This window comes from Bos indicus x Bos taurus, chromosome 24 (genome assembly GCF_003369695.1).
Source record: "Bos indicus x Bos taurus breed Angus x Brahman F1 hybrid chromosome 24, Bos_hybrid_MaternalHap_v2.0, whole genome shotgun sequence".
NCBI lineage: Eukaryota > Metazoa > Chordata > Mammalia > Artiodactyla > Bovidae > Bos > Bos indicus x Bos taurus.
In genome coordinates this window covers 40,731,586-40,754,428 of record NC_040099.1, presented here as the reverse complement: position 1 = coordinate 40,754,428, position 22,843 = coordinate 40,731,586, and the positions used below count along the sequence as shown (strand labels likewise).

Sequence of the window (22,843 nt, the reverse complement as noted above, 5' to 3'; positions counted from 1 at the left end):
ACATTCTGTGTGCCTGGTACTTAGCCTCAAAAATGTTCATTATTATTTAAAATAACTGATCTATCACTGGAAACTGGAAAAGATCCCAAGAAAAGGAGGTCTATAGCCAGAAAAGTTTCAGGTCCACGCTGAGCTGCGTGCTCTGAACCTTGCCAAACCACCTTAATTGGAACACAGGTAGAGCACCAGTAGAGTGGAAAATTCCAATCTAGCCCATACTCAAAAAGAAAAATTCTCTTTTTCTCTCTAAATTTATAGGCCCATTTGTCTCCTGGGTACCCTTTCAAAATGCTATGCCAGTTTTCCTCTAAAATCTGCAGGAGTTCTAAAAACTAAATATCTTCCATGAATATTAAAAGGTTTTTGAGTAGAACTCTTCTGTTTTTTTTTTATTTCTGCCATATTCTGTTGCTTCTTACTAAGAAAACAACTTTTAAAAGAATAGAGGTTTTCAGGTATTAATTGATCTCACATCAGCCTTTGATTCCAAAGCCAGGAGTTATCACTGACCAGGATGCAAACCTTTCTGTAGATGTCTCATATCATTGATTCTTCAAAGCCTGCTACCAAATGCTAACAACAAAATCAGAGAATGGTAATTTGCAAGATCAAAGTGCAAACCGAAATGGACAACGGGCAGACTGTGTCCTGACCCCTTTGTCTTTACATTTACATTTTAATGTAATGGCAAAGGCTGAGATGGACTGGGGCCATGCCTGCCTGCCAGAATGCAGAGTCAACACTACTATTTGTGCAGCACATCATTGCAAACAAAAGAGCCAACTTCTGCTAAAGAGAATACCCGGTACTATCTGAACACAATCTGTTTTGCAAACTTTTTTTTTTAACTTTTAAAACAGACACTGCTAAATTATCCCATCTAAGAAACCAATCAGTATTTCTACTTAGAGTTACAATCTGCAGCTAATTCATTCCAGTGGGTCAATCAGAATTCAGGCATAATAATAGCAGCTAACATTTACTGAGGTCTTAGAGAAGGCGATGGCACCCCACTCCAGTACTCTTGCCTGGAAAATCGCATGGATGGAGGAGCCTGGTAGGCTGCAGTCCATGGGGTCGCTAACGCTAAGAGTCGGGCACGACTGAGTGACTTCACTTTCACTTTTCACTTTCCTGCATTGGAGAAGGAAATGGCAACCCACTACAGTGTTCTTGCCTGGACAATCCCAGGGATGGTAGAGCCTGATGGGCTGCCGTCATCGGGTCGCACAGAGTCGGACACGACTGAAGCGACTTAGCAGCAGCAGCAGAAATGTGCTAAGCACTGTTCTAAGTTCATTATGTACATTAACTCATTTAATCCTTACGTTTACCCTTTGAGGAAAGCATTATTATTATTATTATCCCCACTACCTGAGCAAGATAATAGGTCACAAAGGCCAAAAAACTCTTGTGAGCAGAAAGCTCTTAACAAACATGTTTCAAGACAAAGCTACATTTGTTTTGCTTGTAAGGTAAGAACAGATCTTTTTGTAAGACAATTTTATTTATTTGGCCATGCCAAGTCTTAGTTGCGGCATGGGGGAATTAGTTCCCTGACCAGGAATCAAACCCAGGTCCCCCGCATTGGAGTCTTACCCACTGAACCAACAGAGCAGTCCTGTAAGAATGGAACTTAATGGAATAATTTGTCAAGTGGAAAAACAGACTCAACATTCTTATCACAGAAAAGTAAGTGAGCCACTATGTAAAGATAACTTTTATTAGTCACTGTATATTGAAGAAAAATGATAGTCCATTGGAGAAAAACCCAAGTAACTTCCTACCTTTAAAATGAAACAACTGTTCTGAGTTCTGTGCATTTCTCAAACAATGCCTTTATTGGGTCTGCCTTTATTCAACAAACATAATTCAGAAAACAGTTCCAATTTTTTAATTTGTCATTGTTATTCTTATTTTAATCACACAGTTTAATGTCTTCATAAAAATCTAAATTTGAAAGTAGGCAATGTTTGAGTATGCAAATAAATATGATTGAAAAATTAATTTTGTTTTATAAAATAAGAATAAATTTGAATCAAGAATGCCATATTATGAACTCAGCATTTCTTAAGTGTTTAAAGAAATTGCTGACTTACTTCATACTGCGAAGTAGTAATACGGAACTGTCTTAGATTTTGCATTCATTTTATCCAATATATGACACATAGGTTTATGAGGATTTTTGCAATCTTTTTCATTATTACTTGTTAAAATAGGCAGAACAATAATGAGGCATGATTCTGTATAATTTTTAGATTTCACAATTGAAGGAATCATATATGCAAATATCTTTGTATTTAAGGTGTTATATGACAACAAATAACAAAGACTGTACACTATAAGACAAAATTGAAAAAGACATAGGTATCCCATTGTTCACTGCAGCACTATTTACAATAGCTAGAACATGGAAGCAACCTAGATGTCCATCGACAGATGAACGGATAACGAAGTTGTGGTACATATACACAATAGAATATCACTCAGCCATAAAAAGGAACACATTTGAGTCAGTTCTAATGAGGTGAATGAACCTAGAACCTATTATACAGAGTGAAGTAAGTCAGAAAGAAAATGATAAATATTGTATACTAATGCATATATACACAATCTAGAAAAATGATACTGAAGAATTTATTTTCAGGGCAGCAATGGAGAAACAGACATAGAGAATAGACTTATGGACATGGGGAGAGGGGAGGAGAGGGTGAGATGTATGGAGAGAGTAAAACATGGAAACTTACATCACCATATGTAAAATAGATAGCCAACAGGAATTTGCTGTATGGCTCAGGAAACTCAAACAGGAGCTCTGTATCACCCTAGAGTGGGTGGGATGGGGAGGGAGATGGGAGGGAGGGGATATATGTATACCTATGGCTGATTCATGTTGGGGTTTTACAGAAAACAACAAAATTCCATAAAGCAATTATCCTTCAATTAAAAAATAAATTAATTAAAAAAAAGATTGTACACTATAACCCAGTGAGATTCATCCTAGGAGTGCTAGGTTGATTTAACATCCCCAAATTAATCAATATAATAATAAAAGACACCAACAGAATAAAAGACAAAAACTATATCATAATCTGACAGTTAATGGAGTTCAGGAAATGCCATCAAAAACATGGCACCTGGGTACACCGAATATGTTAAGCTGAAGGAGTCTGAGAAAACAGCGGAAGCAAGAAGGTCACTCTGACCTTTCCTTCCCTTCTCCCTTGAAACAGGCCATAAAACCCTCGTGACAGATGCCCTCCCAGTGCCCAGAGGAAAGGAGCTCCCTATCTCTAAGGACAAAGGTGGAAAACAAAGTGAAGACACCTGCTTTGGGTCTTCCTCAGCTTACCACACTCACAGTATTGTCTATACAATACCACATTCCTCCATGAATGTCCACTCCTCATGAAAACCAGTATAAACATACTCAGGTCTGTGTGTGCACATCTCCATTTCCTTATGAGGCTCCCGTGTCACATAAAACATACAGGAAGTATATCTATATGCTTTTCTCCCATTTATCTGTCTTTCTCGGTTTCAGATCCTGTCAGCGACCCTAGGAGGGCCAAATAAAACTTTCCCCTCTCCTATATAAGTAAAGGAAAAGCACTGGCTAAAATCCAACAGCCTTTCATGGTTGATTTTTAAATAACATCTAACAAAGTAGGAATATAAGAGAATGTCCTTCCTGATAGTGAGCATCTATGAAAAACCCAAACTCACAGCTAACATCACACTTCATGGTGAAAGGCTGGAAATTTCCCTCCAAAGACATGAACACAACAAAGACATCTGTTCTTTCCACTTGTACTCAGCACTGTACAGGAGGTTCCAGCCCCAGCAAGTAGGCAGGAAAATGAATCAAAGGTACCCAGACTGAACAACAGGATATAAAACTAAACCTAAAGATCGCGGGTCTTGAAAATTCTAAGGATCTACAAAAAACAAGTAGCACTTATAATAAGTAAGTTCAACAGGGTCTCGGGATATGAGGTCACTGTACAAAAATCAGCTGTGTTGCTATACACTTGTAATGAACAATCTAATAATGAAATTAAGAAAGCAATCCCATTTATTTGTTGTTGCTTTTCAGTTGCCAAGTCGAGTTTCATGGACTGTAGCACACCAGGCTCCTGTAGAGCAGTATCAAAATGAATACATAGGAATACATTTAATGAGAGAAGTTCAGTTTGTACCTTGAAGACTGCAAACACTATTGAAGGAAATATTAGAAAGCCTGAGTAAAAGGAAAAACATCCCACGTTCCCATACAACTTTGAGAGGATGAACGGAATGATATGTGATGTTAAAATGCTGCATAGCTTATAAGATATAAAAATACATACCGGCATCACAAGGTCATAATAATAATAATACCCACATATGCCTAAGTTACGACCTGCTTAAAAACAGGAGACAATATTATGAAGCTGAAAAAACCGCTTCTTCAGTTTCTCCTACCAGGATTATTGAACCAAATTCAAAATATAGCTTTAGGGTGCACACCAAATACAGAAATTATCTACGTTCATCAGAAGCTGTGTGAAGCCACAGCACAGGCATTTCCACATTTCAAAACGATCTGGCATCTTACTGTCACTACGCGAAAATCAATTTTATGAGCAACTGTACACCCTTAACAGAACAGCTACTTTTAAAAAAGTGTCGTAATGCCTGCTCATAAACCTATATGAATCCAAACAGGAGCCTTTAGAGTGAAGTAAATAAAGTTCAGCAGTTTTACATCTTTGGGGAAAGCAGAATTTTGGATATGAAATATTTATGCTCCTTCACGATGTAAATTTAATGAGCCTCAGCATTTCAAAATAATTGATTATTATTTAGAAACCCTGATAGGAAATCCCCTAGAATACAAACTATAAAGCTTTCCCTTTTAAGACCAAATGACTGCCTTCTTTAAAATCTTTATTTGCATGTTTTCCCCATAAACTTGGCAATTCAGGAGAAGATAACGACAGAAAGGCCATCATCAAGACCGTTTAAAGCTCACAGTTCAACACACCATTGTAGCATCCATCACCTTGGGACACAGGCTGTTTTGCGATTCTGTCTCCTAACAGCAGTTTGTAGAGCCAATTAGGTATCAGAACCGGTATTCTCCAAAGGAGAGACATAAACACCATTTCTGCGGCTGCAGGCAGCTGGTCTTGGGAAGAATGCACTGAACTGTGGGAGACACATTTCAGGAAGGCTCTGACGGAAGGGGAAGCATTAAGTCTTTCTCTCCTACTGAAGGCAGTGACTAGAATCCTGCTGGATGGGAGGGGGTCCACTTGAGGAGCCGTTCTGTTGGCCAGAGGCCTCTGCACCTGCACCCAGAGCAGCAGAGACACTTGCCGGGTGGTGAGGTTTGCTCCAGGAAATGGCTCAGCACACAGTAGGTCCATCTGACGTCTCTCCTGGCGAGAGGTGAATCAGAAGCCCTGAACGTTCGTGCGCCTGAGAGGATCTCAGGGCACTTTTCCAAGCCTGAGGCTATGACTCTGAGCGTTTGGCCAAATTCCAACTCAGGTAATTATATTCTGCTTCTTGAATTTGCCCTGCTGTTCCCATTAGGAACTTTTTTTTTTTTTTTGCCTTTTCAGAAAAAAGGGACTGAAATTCTTGTTGAATTCGCTAGTATTGCTGACAGAAGAAAAGGCCGAGCACTGAGTTACAATAGGAACGTCCTGACCGGGTAATGAGCAAGATGACTGCCGAGCTTGAACTGGGACACCAGATAAAGATCTCAGAGAGCAAGACCCTTTGGGGTGGAATCAAACAATGGTGTCATGATAGCCCAGTGGATAACAGCCACCCAGACTTGTCTGTGACTACCGTGTGGAGTAATCACTGGGGCATGTCTCAGCCCACACAGTAAAAGCAGACATTCCTGCAAGTGTTTTTATTTCTAGTATCAGCCTAGCTATAACCACACCCCCATGGATTTGGCTGGGGACCTTCAGCAGAAAGGGTGGCGCTAGCAGCAAAGAACCCGCCTGCCAATGTAGGAGACATGAGACGCAGGTTCAAGCCCTGGGTTGGGAAGATCCCCTGGAGAAGGGCATGGCAACCCACTCCAGTATTCTTGCCTGGGAAATCTCGTGGACAGAGGAGCCTGGCAGGCTACAGTCCACGGTTGCACAGAGTCAGACAGGACTGAAGCGATTTAGCACACATGCATGCTTCAGCAGAGATCCAGAATGGTCTGAATGAGCCAATTTCCCTTTAAAGCCAGGGACCCTAAAAGTAAAGCAGGCCACCATCTCTGAGATGGTCAAAGATGTAATGTCTGACAATATCAACCTGGGGCAAGGATTCAGGCAACTCAAATATCCACGCGTTGCTGGTGGGTGTGGAACTGGGCAGACACCTTTCATACCAATTTGGCAGCATCTCGTAAACCTGTTTCTAACCGACATCTCAGCAACTCTGCCTGTAAGAATACACATCTCCCAGGTTCTCACAAACTGCATGCAAAGGCATGCACGTGCACACACACACACGGGTGTGTACTGCAGCCATGTCTGTCACAGAGAAAAACTGGGTCTTAGGGGGAACTAAATATTCATAGACGAATACAAAAATACAGTGTAGTATATGTATATGATGCAATCTGATGGACTGACCTAAAAATATAACGTTAAGAGGGGAAGAATTTACAAAGGCGGGATTTCCCTGGTGGTCCAGTGGCTAAGACTCCACATTCCCACTGCAAAGGGTGCAGGTTTGATTCCTGGTCTAGGAACTAAGATCCCTCATGCTGTGAGGCATGGCACCAAAAAAAGAATTTATAAAAGGCAAACATAACTGATTTTTTCTGAGCACATGATTATGGGAAGCTCTGTACACACACACACACACACACACACACTCACACACACGCACTAAGCACACACAGACACAGACACATAGATTTGCAGAGTTTTGGTTGCTCAGCTCCCAACATTCTCTTTTGAGGTTGGATATTTCAACATACCAAATATTCCCATAGTCCCCATTGCTGATTTTCACTTTCAAGGCACTCAGTCATTTTTCACTTACAATGCCTCACACATGACACATGTATGTGAACTTCTGGGCTAGCACAGCGCCACCTACAACTCCATCAGGGACTCTCTAGATAGGACAAACTTCCCTCCAGGTTTTAGCACTTTCTCCCATCCATAACATAAATACACCCCCAACCATGTCCCTGAAGGATTAAAAGTTGAGGCAACTTACTACACGGATGTCCTAACACCTTCACTTCATCAATAGCGAGGTAACCTTGATGTCCAGAAGTTATGACTTCAAAAATCACCTGAAAGATTAAGAAAGGTTTTCATTATTCATTCACTTTATCAACTTTGACCTAACATTTCCTGTAGATAAGATACCTCATTTCAACCATTCATTCATGTTTCCCACAGACATCATCGAATGTCTAGTAATCCGACAGTCAAATGGTCTAGGTTCTAAAACTGCAATAACAACTAAGACTAAAACTCAGTTTTTTGGGAGGTGAATGTGGGGAGCAGACAGCAGTACAATCAAGGTCTCACCCCATGAAGGTGAGGGGGGACCCCAGGGAGGAACCGATACTCAAAAGACAGAGGTTGAGTCATCTTCCAGAGGTGATGTTAAGATTTAAATTGCTTTAAGATAATATATTTTCTGGGCTTTCCCCATGGCTCAGCAGTAAAGAACCTGCGTGCCATGCAGGAGCCGCAGGAGACATGGGTTCCATCTCTGGGTGGGGAAGATCCCCCGGAGAAGGGAACGGACATCCACTCCAATATTCTTGCCTGGAGAATCCCATGGACAGAAGAGTCTGGTGGGCTGCAGTCCATAGGGTTGCAAAACGTCGGACACAACTGAAGTGACTTATTATGCATGCGACATATCTTCTGGTCAACTTCTTTGAGGGGACTCTATGGACCAACTGGAACCACATGGGGTCTTAGGTTTTATACAACTAATACATGCAATTAAAATGTTTAAAGTACTATGAAAGAAGAGAACAGGATACTAGGAGGACATACTCCAGAGGACCTTCCATGAGGAAGCGGTGTTTGAGCTGAGAGCTGGCAGTGAACGAGCCAAAGGTGAGAAGAGTGTAAGGTATCTTCCAGGGAATGTGCAAAGGCCCTGAGGTGGACATGACCGTGACCATAAAGAGGAAAACTGGGACCTACAGCTCTAAAGGTCAGCTGTGACCAGGCGCAGAGGCTCCACTCATAGGGAACACACCATATTAGAAATACAGAGAAGAGCTGTGCTGGCTGAAATTCAGATGGTAGAGTATGAACTGGGAGGAAAATGATATAAAAATCTTATGATGAAGGCTTTACAACTGTTTGATCCTAGGAGAAGCAGGGCAACAGAAAAAGGGAAACATGCTCTGAGGTCCTCAAGACGAATAACATTTTGACATAGTGGACTCAGAGAAGTTGAGGCTAAAGGAGAAAAAAGAACCACTAACAAAAGCTCTCCATTGTCAGGCTAGTGTTAATGCTAACAGGTCCACATGACACAGCAGGAATCCGTGTCGCAGGGAGACCACATGAAGAGGATCATTCTTAATGCACAACCCAGCATCCTCCATTCAAGAAATGGACTTATTTATTCATATAAAAACCTGCACATGAATGTTCATAGAAGCTTTATTCAATATAAGCAGAAGCCAGAGATAGTCCAGATGCCATTCAAATGATTAAACAGAGAGTGGTACATCCATGGTTACTGCTGCTAAGTCACTTCGGTCGTGTCCGACTCTGTGCGACCCCATAGACGGCAGCCACCAGGCTCCCCCGTCCCTGGGATTCTCCAGGCAAGAACACTGGAGTGGGTTGTCATTTCCTTCTCCAATGCGTGAAAATGAAAAGTGAAAGTGAAGTCGCTCAGTTGTGTCCAACCCTTAGTGACCCCATGGACTGCAGCCCACCAGGCTCCTCTGTCCATGGGATTCTTCAGGCAAGAGTACTGGAGTGGGGTTCTATTGCCTTCCATTGTTACTAGTCAGCACTAAAAAGGGACAATTTTTTTTTAATTGGAGGATAATTGCTTTACAATGTTGTGTTGCTCTCTACCATGTAAGAATGTGAATCAGCCATAAGAATACATATGTCCCCTCCCTCGTGAGCCTCCCTGCCCCTCCCATCGCATCCCAGCCCTCTGGGTCATCACAGAGCACGAGCTTGAGCTCCCTGTGTTGCACAGCAGCTTCCCACTAGCTGTCTGTTTCATACACGGTACTGTGTGTGTGTCGCTGCTCCTCTCTCAATCTGTCCCTCTCTCCTTCCCCTGCTGTGTTCACAAGTATGTTCTCTATGTCTGCGTTTCTACTGCTGCCCTGCAAATAGATTCATCAGTGCCATTTTTCTAGATTCCATATATATGCATTATTATATAACATCTGTTTTTCTCTTTCTGACTTACTTCTGTATTAACAGCCTCTAGGTTCATCCACCTCACTAGAACTGACTCAAATTCAAGGAACTAACTACCGACAGAACCACTGACTAGATGAATCCCCAGAGAACAGCATTGAGTGAAAAAGCCCATCAGAAAAGATTACACGCAATATGATTCCATTTATGTAACAACGTGTAATGTCAGCATTTCAGAAACGGAGGCCAGGTGAGTGCTTGCCAGGGCTCAGGGATGGAGGGAGAAGGAGCAGGAGCTCACTTCAGTTCAGTCGCTCAGTCGTCTCCGACTCTTCGCGACTCCACGGAAGCAGCAGGAAAGACAGGGCAAAGTCTTAAGCACTGGACTGCAAGTGTGCACGCCTGCTCAGTTGCTCAGTCCTGTCCAGTTTTTTGCGACCCCATGATGTAGTCCACCAGGTTCCTCTGTCCATGGGATTCTCCAAGCAGGAATACTGGAGTGGGTTGCCATTTCCCACTCCAAGGGATCTTCCTGACCCAGGGATTGAACCTGTGTCCCCCGAGTCTCCGTCACTGCAGGCATGGACGTGTCAATGTGACACGTGTCAAGTGACACTGCTGTGTCACTTGAGAAACCAGGGAAGTCCTTAAACAAGTTTCTTAAAAGCATATTTAAGCATGCCCTGAAAAGCTTTTCTCGTCGTGAACCCTTGCTCTCTGGCAAGTTTTCCAGTTTGTACTTTTTTTCTAGCCAGTGCCCTTGCCAAGAAAGCTTCAGAAGCAGAAATAGTTTTGTCTCTTTTTTTCAAACAAGGGACCACTCTATCAAAAGACAAGTATTGCTGTACAGAAATATAACACACATGAAGGGGTGGGGGTGGATCACAGGAGTGTCTGAGATGCCTGCTCCCAGAGCCAGAAAGATGGAAGTCAGAGGAAACTAACACAAGACCATAGACAGCACCACCGGAAAGCAAAAAAAAAAAAAGGTGTAAAAATTGATGTGGGATGTGGCCATGCTTATTTTTATCAAACAGGACAGAACCTATTAAAAATCTATATTAGAAGTAAGACTTGAGCCTCTTAAGGGAACCACACCAATTTTTTTCTTTATAAAAAATCAACAATTCAAAAAACATTTATTTACCATTTACATCCATGTCCCAGGCACCTTTTGTATGTATTATCTAATTTTTCTCAGTCAACCATATCCACTGGAGTGAATATTATCTACCTCAGTAGATACAAAGTTAAGTGATTTTTCTGAGGTCACATACTCAGGGTGTAATTCCAGGTCTATTTTATTTCCAAGTCTGAACTTTCTTCATGTGACTCGACTGCCTATGTATGCATATACACATATAATATACAACCATGCGTACACACACGTGTGTGTGTGCTCGGTCGCTTCAGTCACGTCTGACTCTTTGCAAACCCATGGACTGTAGCCCAGCAGGCTCCTCTGTCAATGGGATTTTCCGGGCCAGGCGAGAATACTGGAATGGGTTGTTATTTCCTCCCGCAGGTGATCTCCCCATCCATGGACCGAGCCTGCATCTCTCATGTGTCCTGCGTTGGCAGACAGGTTCTTTACCACTAGTGTTACCTGGGAAGCCCATACACATATATACACACACACAAATATACATATATAACTTTTACTGCATAAATGCATATATGTTCTAAATTCTTTATTTCTAGATTGAAGTAAGAATGTAGCCATCTATTTGACCCAGAAATATAGCTGCAAGGGCCAAACTTTATGACACAGTTTTAACAACACGAACTTCAAGACAAGGGTCAGCAAACTATAGCAAATGGACCAAATCTGCCCCTAATCTCTTGTTTCTGTCTGGCCCACAAACCATGGATGGTGTTTACAGTTTTCATTGGTAGCAGGAACTCAAAAGAAGATTTTGTGATACACGAGAAATATGTGTGTGTGTGTGTGTGTGCTTAGTCGCTCAGTTGTATCTGACTCTTTGTGACCCATGGACCATAACCTGCCAAGCTCTTCTGTCCATGGAATTCTCCAGGCAAGAATACTAGAGTGGGTTGCTATTTCCTTCTCCTGGGGATCTCTTCCTGACCCAGGGATAGAATCCAGGTCTCCTGCATTGGCAGGCAGATTCGTTACTGTCTGAGCCACCAGGGAAGCCCAACATGAGTATATGAAACTCAAATTTCCATGCCTGCAAATTAAGCTTTATTGGAAAGCAGTCACACCCATTCATTTATGGATTATCTATGGTGACTCTCACAATCTCAGCACCGTGGAGTTGCTGCCACAGAGACCATCTGGCTTGAAAAGCCTGAAGTATTTACTATCCAGCCTCCTGCTTTAAGAGGAAACCTTCCTGCTTGGCTCACCAGCAGCTGCCATTACTCTGGTTAACAAGAAAGCATACGTCGATAGCAATAGTTCGTCACAGCAAGTTCAATATGCTTTGCACTTGCTGGGGGAGCCTTGTACTCCTCTAGCAATGGCAGGGAGAAAGCCCTCTCCTGGGCTGGCTTGTTTCAACTCTATTACAGGGGTGGGTGTTTTCACCCACATTACCTTGCAGTAATCATTACCAAATTTTTAAAGCATAAAACAAAACCATAGAAATGAATTACTTGATAAACCTCAAAACACTGTCTTAACGATTAAACTAAAAATGAAACAGGGCTTCCTTGGTGATGCAGTGGTTAAGAATGCCATGCAGGGGATACCAGTTTGATCCCTGGTCCGGAAAGATCCCACATGCTGCAGAGCAGCTAAGCCCGGGTGCCACACTACTGATTCCATGCTCCAGAGCCAGTGCTCTGCAACAAGAGAAGCCACCACAGTGAGAAGCCGGCACAGGACAGCTAGAAAGTAGCTCCCACTTGCCGCAACTAGAGAAAGCCCACAAGCGGCAACAAAGACCCAATGCAGCCAAAAAGTAACTAAAAAAATAAAGAAGAAAAAATTTATTAAAAAGGAAAGAAAACCCAGCTCATTTAGAAGGCAAATCCTCTATAAAGATGCCAAACTACGAAGAATTTATAATAAAAATTTCATATTCAAGCCTCTCACATCTCATTCTACACAAAGTCCTTTGGCATTCGCTAGATTGCAGCTAAATGTTTGTGTTTTTACTGATACACATGCATTTTTAGGATAAATGCCTTTGCCCTCCAGCCTAACCTAAGCTATGATTATTTGAAAGGTTGAAAGCCGAAGTGGGGGGTGGGTAAGATGGAATCACAGAGTCAAACTGCATTATTCTAGAATAATTTTGTCACCATACAGTTATATCACCTTTCTTGAGGGGGGAGGCAGGGAATCTGACTTAATGGAAAACACAATGAATCCTCAGTATTTGTTGATTCTGAATCTGACTGCTCTGTAATTTATTTGAAATCCCAAGATCAATCCTCACAAAGCATTCTTGGTCATGTGAGAACAAGGACAGAGCAGCAAACGCTAGAGTTGCCGGACACACGCGGCCCAGCAGAGGCTGGGGAAAAAGGGGCTCTGCCTTCTAGTTTCCCCTCTCCTGCTGCTAACAACTGTCCTCATCCAAGGCTAAATGTTCCACGTTTTTCACCTTTTCGAGCCTTTTACTGGCGATGCTGCTGTTTAAGACGGCCCCCAGCTCAGCACTAAAGTGCTGTCTGGTCGGTGCCAAGCACACAAGGCTGTGATGTGTCTTACAGAGAAAACACATTTGTTAAATAAATAAACTTCCTTCAGGCCTGAGCTAGTGCTCTTGGCCATGTTCAATGACAGGAATCAATGACATACATTAAACAAGGCACACATAAACCAAGGTTATGCCTTGACCTGTCGATGAAAACCTCATGGCCAGAGGCTCTCGTGGCGGGGCTGACGCCGTGCTCCCCACAGAAGCAGCGGTGCAGTGTTTACTGATTCAGCACTCACAGTGATGTTTGGGACAAAACTGCAGGAGTGTGTTTGGATTCACACCGAGGCCTACTTCTATGAAAGTTCTTGGCCGCTGGAAGGACTCGATGCTCATTTCTGCTGCTGGTTCCCAGATGTTATTGGCAGTGGTGGGAAGTAAAGACATGTAGGCGAGACAGAGCCCATAGACATTCCATCACTCAACACACAATGTCTCTGGGGGACAAGATGTTGCACCCCCGGCGTCTTTGGAGCCTTGGGGGAAAGCTGCTGAATTTCAGTTAGGAAAGAGCTGGTTACACCACTGACTAATGAGTGCTGTTTTGTTCGCTCATGAAGACTCATCCTGGATCTGAGTCCGCCAAACGGGAGATGGGAAGAGGTTTAACCCGGCAGCATCTCTGGTGCTCCCCGCTTCAGTGAGGAGCAAAATTAGCTTTCTACACTGCCATTTCCCCTGGCCACATGTGAACAAAGCAAAGGCCTTAGGTTACAACACAAACACTCTCCATGGAAGATGGGCTGGTGGAAGCCATCTGTCAGTCCCTAGAACAAAGGGGCTCCCGTGGCATCTGTCTGTCTTCCCACACGGAGCCCCATAGCCCCTTTCTGGTTTTGATTTAAATAAAAAGCTATAGTGTATCATATTGAGGACTGAATTTCAAGCTATGAATTTGGAGGGGAGCACAAACATTCAGTCTATAGTGGAAGTTAAGACATGATTATTTCTGAGGATGGGCTAAATATGAGAGAGGCAGAGGCTGGGAGAGGGGCGAGTCTTTGGAGGAGTGGAGCGCGTTCAATTTCTTAATATGTGTCATGACTTCATGAGCATATTTAATTTATAAACGTTTATCAAAATACATATATATTACTTATGCATTTTTCTTTACATACTTAATTCAACAAAACTGTAAAATATTTGCCCACATCACACATTAATAAAAAACATCTTGACACTCCCACCAAAGGCTAAGTATATCATGTTCACAAAAACTGCTACTTTATTTTCCAAATAAAAAACTAAAACTAAAACATACACAGAAAAAGAAAAGTTTCTGTGATAAAGAAGAGCCAAAGCAAAACCACAAATGTTACGACTTTAGAAAATCAGGAAAAAAGAACCAAGACCTTTGTTTAGATGCACATATTGAAGTCATGTGAAAACCTACTTTCTCTAGGTTAAAAGCATTCAAAGGACAAGCTTCACAGTGGAGCTGATTATTGGTGCTTTGTTACATCACTCAGGACATTCTGAAATGATGCCATGTTCTTCCCTACCAATCAACACTAATTTCTTCAATTTTCTTGTGTTTTCCCTTTCTCTTTTAGAAAGTGGAAATGTTCTTTTCTAATCTTTTCTACTCATGGCTCAAATGTCCATTCTACAAAATGGGCTAGGTAAGCAAATTAAGGCACAGGGAAACGAAATAGGAAAGTGATAAGGAAAAGTAATGAGAAGCTAGAAGCGACAGAACTCAGGGAAATGGAAGATGTTCACCCAGAAGAAGGACCTGTCCTTAATCATCAAATAACAAGTATAAACTGAGAAGGAAACTCAGAGATATGCAAGTTTTTCACAATGAATGGATAAAACATCATCTTTGAAGATATGAAACTGTCATGTGAATCCCTCTGCTTCCTAAAAGCAGCTCTGTGTCTGTAGTAAAGTGACAGCCTCATATGTCCTCACTGATTTCTTCAAACTCATCTCTTTTTAGCACAAAATGCAGGGGGCGGGGTACCTGATTAGAACAGCTTTCCTGCCTGAGACAGGGCTTCATTTCACTGCCATATTTAATTTCCTGTGTCCCCCAGACAGACAAAGCAAGCTGATTGTCTTGCACTTGGTACAAAGCGATTCAATGGTCTCACACTTGGTCTCACACATTGAATTAAGTAATTCCATAAGCTAAGGAATTAATGGAGTCAGGGAGCCTTCTCTTCTTCCATGAGTACATACCAGGATTCCCCAAGTGTGTTCCAGGAAACAATGAGACTCAAGAGATGTTCTGCTAAAGCCCAGATGGATGTCCACGTTTCACCCCAGTATATGCACCTGCCCCGTGTCACCCATGGGCTCTGAAATGCCTTGTGATACAGGATGGATTCGATTTCCCTTAAATCAGTGCTTCTTTCCATTTGGTTGGCCAATGCCTTTGAACCTTCCTTGGAACGCAGTTTGGAAAACACTCACCCATGCAGACCTCAGACACTGTCTATCACTTCGGTGACAAATGTCCCTATAGTCAAAGTTATGGTTTTTCTAGTAAGTCATGTATGGATGTGAGAGTTGGACCATAAAGAAAACTGAGTACTGAAGAACTGATGCTTTCAAATTGTGGTGCTAGAAAAGACTCTTGAGAGTCCCTTGGACAGCAAGGAGACCAAACCAGTGATCATATAGGAAATCAACCCTGAATATTCATTGGAAGTACAGATGCTGAAGCTGAAGCTCCAATATTTTGGCCACCTGTTGCGAAGAGTTGACTTATCAGAAAAGACTATGATGCTGGGAAAGATTGAAGGCAAAAGGTGAAGAAAGTGGCTGAGGATGAGGTGGTTAGATAGCATCACCAACTCAATGACCATGAATCTGAGCAAACTCTGGGAAGGACAGGAGAGCCTGGCATGCTATAGTCCACAGAGTCACAAAGAGTCAGACACAACTTAGTGACGGGACGACAACAACAACTTAGCAGCAAGTGCCTGCTGAGCTGCTACCACTCAGCGTGGCTTTCGTGACCTTCTCGAAAGTGGGCTGAAGGCCAGTCCAGTAAGAAACCAAGGCTGTCATGTGGGAGTCCAGCTGGAAGGTGAAGACAAGAGGTAAGAAAGACCAAGTCCTTCCTAGTCCCTCAAACCATCATCCACCAGGAAAGATGGCAGATGGGTAAAGGGTCAATCTTGGCTTAGCCTCCCAAGAAATGTTAGTCCCTTGGTAAGCTTGGTGTACAGAGAACAGAGAGCAGGGATCCACCTCTCCTCTCCTGCCAGGCCCTTCAGTGCATCTAAGTGATTTGTTTTTACAGGAGGTCTGGTGGGCTACAGCCCACGGTTCGCAGCAAGAGTTGGACACGACGGAGGAGCCTGGTAAGCTACAGTCAGTCCATGGGGTGGCAAAGAGTCAGACATGACTGAGCAACTAGACAACAAGTGGAGCAACCAGAACACCGTCATCTTCCCTGACTTTCCCATCCTTCTTGTCACTGTCCCCTGCCTGGCATGACCCCTTATTTCAGGAGCTGAGTGGGGGTGGTGGTGATGGATTTCTAGACTACCTGTGCATTTTTTCCTTTTCAAAACAACCATTTCTGTTAAAGATCACTGCCCTCAGTCAGGACTCAGAGCCACTGTATCCAGAAGCAGGGCAGTGAATGTGGGGTTCCAGGAGTGTCTCTGGGTGCCCACAGGGTTAGGAACCCAGAGGAATCCATCAGAGGCCTCCAGAAACTTGTGGGGGTGGGGAAGAAGAGAGAGGAGCAGAGAAGGAATGGAATCCAAGTGAAGTATTTTCCAAAACCTTCACAACAAAGCAAAATGGAGCTTGAGAGAGGAAAATGCTATTCTTCAAATGGCAGTCAGTGAGTAAATCAAAGCAAGCAGGGGCTACAGCCCAGGTGCCCTGGCGAAAGCAGGTAGCCTGTGCATATGCTGCCCCTAACAGAGCGGCAGGTTCTACGTCACAGCGGTTAGGACAACACTAATTGAGGAATTAAGTACGCGGTAATCAAATGGCAACCCACTCCAGTATTCTTGCCTGGAAAAATCCATGGACGGAGGAGCCTGGCAGGCTAAAGTCCATGGGGTCGCAAAGAATTGGACAAGACTGAGAAACTTCACTCTCACTTTCAAGCTCCATACCCTTGACGGTTTGTGTGTTAATGAACAGTAATTAACCTGCAAGTCCCTGTGTTCCATGCAAGTCATCATCGTGATGGGTACCTGCAGAATACTATTTTCCCATAAATAGGAAAAGCTCCACTAAACGACTACGTGGCAAGAACACTCCACTCTGCCAAGAAACGTTTTGAAATGCTACACATCCTAATAAAGATCATGTGAGCAGACAGGTTGTAAAAACAAAGGGATGCCCAAGAGAACAGATTATATTTATCCGATATACACAGGCCAGTGGTGTTCAGTTGCACTGAAAACCTTCCCAAACCCAATAACTTACAAGACTCAGATTCTGACCGAGATGAGAACTGACTCAGGATCTTGCAGCCAAAGATACGGGAGAAACAGACATTGTTGACATAAGTAAGGGAGGATCAGAGACAGGAGAGATAGGAGGCGCTCAGCACAGCACCCCCGTGCCTGCCCTCCCCCACCCAGCGCACCTGCCCCCAGGGGTAGGCAGAGCACCATGATGGCAGTGCCAGGGCTACCTTGCTATAATGTTCTGGTGGCAAAGCCCTGGGTTCTTCCCTTTCAGTGTTTCAATGAATGATTTGTTGCCGGAAACTGTTTTCATTGCACACTTTCTGCCACGGCACCAAACACATTTAAGGAGTGACTGAGCAGGAAAAAGTATCAACTATTATCCACTTCTCCTTTTTTCTGTTTTCCACAAATCTGAATCTCCATAAATTACCACCATTTAATGAGAGATGAGAACATCCAAATTGTGCTTTGCCTTCCTCTTCCCGCCTCGCCCTGTCTTTAACTTAGTCCTGTAAGTAGGAAGGCTCATAAGTTTAAGTTGCCCAAACTAAAAACCGATTTCATATCCAAATCCAGTTCTGTCTGATGCAAAGCACGTGTTCTTTTACTAGATGATGATGCTACCCGTTTTGAAGCAATATTATAATGTGAAATCATAACAGTATAAAATGAAATTCCTTAAATGACTTCATTCACCAATCTTTACTCATGAGATCAAAACTACCTTCAAAAGTGTAAAGAGCCTCTTATGGAAATAAAGTACTATATGAATATAAAGTATTTTAATATGGTAGTATTTTAAGCATATGGTCACTCCACATTAATTTGCTAGATCTTTATCATGTATTAATATCTTGTAGCCTAAATAATGGGAGTGTCTGGGGGAAGCAGATTCCCTGGGCAGTGAGAAAGGGTCTCAAAAAGGTGTCACTTCCTTTATTTATTTTTTTTAAAAATATTTATTCTGTTTTGTTGGGTCTTCGTTGCAGCATTTGAGATCCTTAGTTGTAGCATGCCAACGCCTAACTGTGGCACTGGGATCTAGACACTGGAATGTAGCCAGTGCCAAAACTAAACCCATGCGCTGGGCTCTGGCAGCTGTGGAGGGTCCCGAAAGAGTTGAGTCTTAGAAGTTCTGGGTGGGGAAGGAAGAAGATTAGGGCAGAGATAAGCAGGATGCTCCTTCTGATCTTGTCTCGAGGCCAAGCAGACCAAGGGAGGCTCTCATGCAGGTTCCAGATGGGCACCTGCCGGGCCTTCTCTACTGTTGAGATTTGGCGTATGTGCTCAGTCATCTGTGCAACCCCATGGACTGGAGCCCACAGCTTCCTCTGTTTATGGGATTTTCCAGGCAATACTGGAATGGGTTGCATTTCCTGCTCCAAGGGATTGTCCCGACCTAGGGAATGAACCCATGTCTCCTGTTGTTTCCTGCACTGGCAAGCGGGTTCTTAACCACGAGTGCTAATGTAGGAAGGTCTCCTTCAAAAGGACTTTCTCAAAACACTCAGCCCCTTAGCTTCATCCATCACATAGACCCTCCTGACACCTACCTTAGCCAAACCCACTTCCTTTGCTTCCATTTTAATTCAACAAAAGAAGAAACTTTGTCCTAAAGGCCATACTTTTTAATTATGCCCCTGACAGGTTATCAATACATTTATAAAAAAGAAGGATATGCAGTAAGTAGAGCATTTTCCTCTGGAGGAAAAATTACTGTTTACTCTTTTTTGTTTTATACATAAAAATAGCACATAGGCATTGTGCAAAATTTAGGATATGACATCTGAAGGAAAGAAAAACTTTAGTCACTAGCTGGGGCTATATTACTTTTTCATTTATTTATTTCACCATATAGTTTAATTATGTATGTGTAAAGTGAAAGTGTTAGTCACTCAGTGGTGTCTGACCCTTGTGACCCCCATGGACTGTAGCCCGCCAGACTCCTCTGCCCATGGGAGTTTTCAGGCAAGAATACTGGAGTGGGTTGAAATTCCTTTCTCCAGGGAATCTTCCTGACCCAGGGATCGAACCTGGCTGTCCTGAATTGCAGGCAGATTCTTTTACCATCTAAGCCAACAGGGAAGGCCAATTATATATACATATTTATGTATTAATACATATGTATTTAATTTAAAATTGAATCCAAAATGATGCTTTATGATTTTATACCAGTTTAATCCACTTAAGAACATAAGCTTATATATATTACTAAATGATCTTTTGTAATGTTATTCTTAATGGTTGCAAAATGACTTTTTGTATTGAGGTGGCATACATTAACTCATCCTCTATTGTTAGAAATGTAATACTGTCTCTGATTTTTCATTATTGTAAACACACTGCCATGAATATACTTGTAGCTAATTAGTTGCAACCGGTCTTCATTATTTCCTTAAGATGAATTCCTAATAGTAGATTGCTAAAATTAGACTTATCTAATTTTTTAACACTTCTAAAATGTATTGCCCAAGTGCACGCCGAAAGGATTTTAGCAATTTACATATGTACTGCTGGCTTCCCAGGTGGCGCAGTGGTAAAGAATCCACCTGCCAAGGCAGAAGATGCAGGAGAAGTGGGTTCGATCCATGGTCTGGGAATATCCCCTGAAGGAGGAAATGGCAACCCACTCCCATATTCATGCCTGGAGAATGCCATGGATAGAAGAGCCTGGTGAGCTACAGTCCATGGGGTCGCAGAGAGTCAGACACAATTGAGCACTGAACACACACACACAACACAGAAAGTTAAACATCCTTACAAACAGTACTTCCTGCCCTGCTACAGATGACTTTCTATTTTCTTAACTTGATATATACAAAACAAGTTTAACTTTTTAGCTTTTTACTCATTTCTCAAGGTAATATACAACAAAGCTTTAATATATTCCCTATCCAAGAGCACAAACTTTCTTTACCTTGGTCTAAAAATACCAATGCTTCTTACCCATTCTCCAATTAGACTAATAGAAAAATGATTTATATTTTCAGAAGTTATAGGATATTACAAAACAGGAAATGAAAAATAAAGGGCATACCTGATAAAAGTTAGGCCAGAAGGTACTGATGGCCAGTTCTGCCCTGTTCCATGTACGGTTAGGGTCTCCAGATATATTCCAGATAGGGCTCCCCAAAGGCCCATTATTGACCTTCACGTAGACATTGAGTGACCCAGGGGCAGAATTACTCTTGCTAGACACAAAGTAGTGAAAGTCAATGCAGTGGGTGTCATTCTCCTTCAGCTGAGGTAGGAGGAGGTGGGCTCTCTGTCCCTCAGGTCTCCCGGATGTGTTCACCAACATGAAGGAGCCTGCAAAAAAAAAAAAAAAAAAAAATCAAAGGAGGGTCACAATATGAAAAACTACTTCCTGTTCATTTCTGAGAAGCCATCATCATGTCCATGGGTCAACACTGCAATTCTACACACTTGACCTTGGCTTTCAAAGTCCTCTCTCTTTCACTTCTTTTTACCCCCAAAGTGTTCTCAAGATGAGTGGATGGCAAAGCCCCTTGATGTCACTGTGATTAGTCTCCTAAGAAACATGCATGGTTTTCTCTGCACTGTTCAATCTGATGGTCACTAGCCACATGCAGTTTTTTTAAGAAATTAATTAAAAATCTGTAATGTTGAGTCATATTTAAGATTCCATATATAAGTGATATTATCTGATACTTGTCTTTCTCTCTCTGACATACTTCACTTAGTATGATAATCTCTAGTTGCATTCATGGTCCTGCAAATGGGATTATTTTGCTCTATGGCTGAGTAGTATTACATTGTGTGTGTGTCTGTACATATCACATCTTCTTTATCTGTTCATCTGTCAATGGACATTGATGTCTTGGCTATTGTGAACAGTGCTGCTATAAACATAAGGGTGTGTGTATCTTTTTGAATTATAGTTTTGTCCAGATATATGCCCAGGAGTCAAATTGCTGGATAATGTGGGGAAGGAATGGATTCAATGGACATTAGTTTGAACAAACTCTGGGAGATAGAGAAGGACAGGGAAGCCTTGCATGCTGCAGTTCATGGGGTCTCAAAGAGTCAGACACAACTTAGCGACCAAACAACAGGGAAGGAATATTTGGGAGCTTGGGGTAGGTACATGCAAGGTATTACATACAGAATGGATAACAAGGTACTACTGTACATCAGAGGGAATGGTATTAAATATCCTGAGATAAAGCATAATGGGAAAAAATGTAAAAAAGAATGTGTGTGTATATATATATATATGTATATATATATGTATATATATATCTGATTTTCTTTGCTATACAACAGAAATTAATACAACATTGCTGCTGCTGCTAAGTCACTTCAGTCGTGTCCGACTCTGTGCGACCCCATAGATGGCAGCCCACCAGGCTCCCCCGTCCCTGGGAATCTCCAGACAAGAACACTGGAGTGGGTTGCCGTTTCCTTCTCCAATGCATGAAAGTGAAAAGTGAAAGTGAAGTCGCTCAGTCGTATCCGACTCTTTGCGACACCATGGACTGCGGCCTACCAGGATCCTCCATCCATGGGATTTTCCAGGCAAGAGTACTGAGTGGGGGGCCATCGCCTTCTCCGTAACACAACATTCAGTTCAGTCGCTCAGTCGTGTCCGACTCTTTGCGACCCCATGAATCGCAGCACGCCAGGTCTCCCTGTACATCACCAACTCCCAGAGTTCACGCAGACTCACGTCCATCAAGTCAGTGATGCCATCCAGCCATCTCATCCTCTGTCTTGCCCTTCTCCTCCTGCCCCCAATCCCTCCCAGCATCAGAGTCTTTTCCAATGAGTCAACTCTTCGCATGAGGTGGCCAAAGTACGGGAGTTTCGGCTTTAGCATCAGTCCTTCCAAAGAAATCCCAGGGCTGATGTCCTTCAGAATGGACTGGTTGGATCTCCTTGCAGTCCAAGGGACTCTCAAGAGTCATTGCAAATTGACTGTACTTCAATTTCAAAAAGATAAATAAAAAAACATGTATAATATCATATATGAAATGAATTGCCAGCCCAGGTGTGATGCATGATACAGGATGCTTGGGGCTGGTGCACTGGGATGACCCAGAAGGATGGTATGGGGAGGGAGGTAGAAGGGGGGTTCAGGATGGGGAACACATGTACACCCGTGGTGGATTCATGTTGATGTATGGCAAAACCAATACAATATTGTAAAGTAATTAGCCTCCAATTAAAATAAATAAATTTACATTTTTAAAAAAGCACTCAGCACCTGGATTAAAAAAAAAAATTCTATAACACTGGAAGTTTAGGTCCTCAGCCACACGACCCACACTTCAAGTACTCAACAGCTACGTGGGGCCAGGTGCTGCCATATCGGGCTGTGCAGATTTTGAATTTTCCACCATCTCTAGACAGCACGATTCTATCATGGTACCACCACTAAAATTTCCAT

At 42.6% G+C, this 22,843-nt stretch overlaps 1 protein-coding gene across 10 annotated transcripts in view; it reads right to left on the bottom strand.

Annotated features, from left to right (window-relative positions):
• The window catches only part of PTPRM (protein tyrosine phosphatase, receptor type M), a 666,940-nt gene that overhangs the window by 400,747 nt on the left and 243,350 nt on the right, over positions 1-22,843 (bottom strand). For all 10 annotated transcript variants that reach the window (XM_027525884.1, XM_027525889.1, XM_027525885.1 and 7 more), the window contains exons 3-4: positions 20,471-20,742; positions 7,228-7,306 (exon numbers count right to left, since the gene is read on the bottom strand). In XM_027525884.1, coding sequence (XP_027381685.1) covers positions 7,228-7,306; positions 20,471-20,742 — 351 coding nt within the window. The remainder of the gene's footprint in view (positions 1-7,227; positions 7,307-20,470; positions 20,743-22,843) is intronic.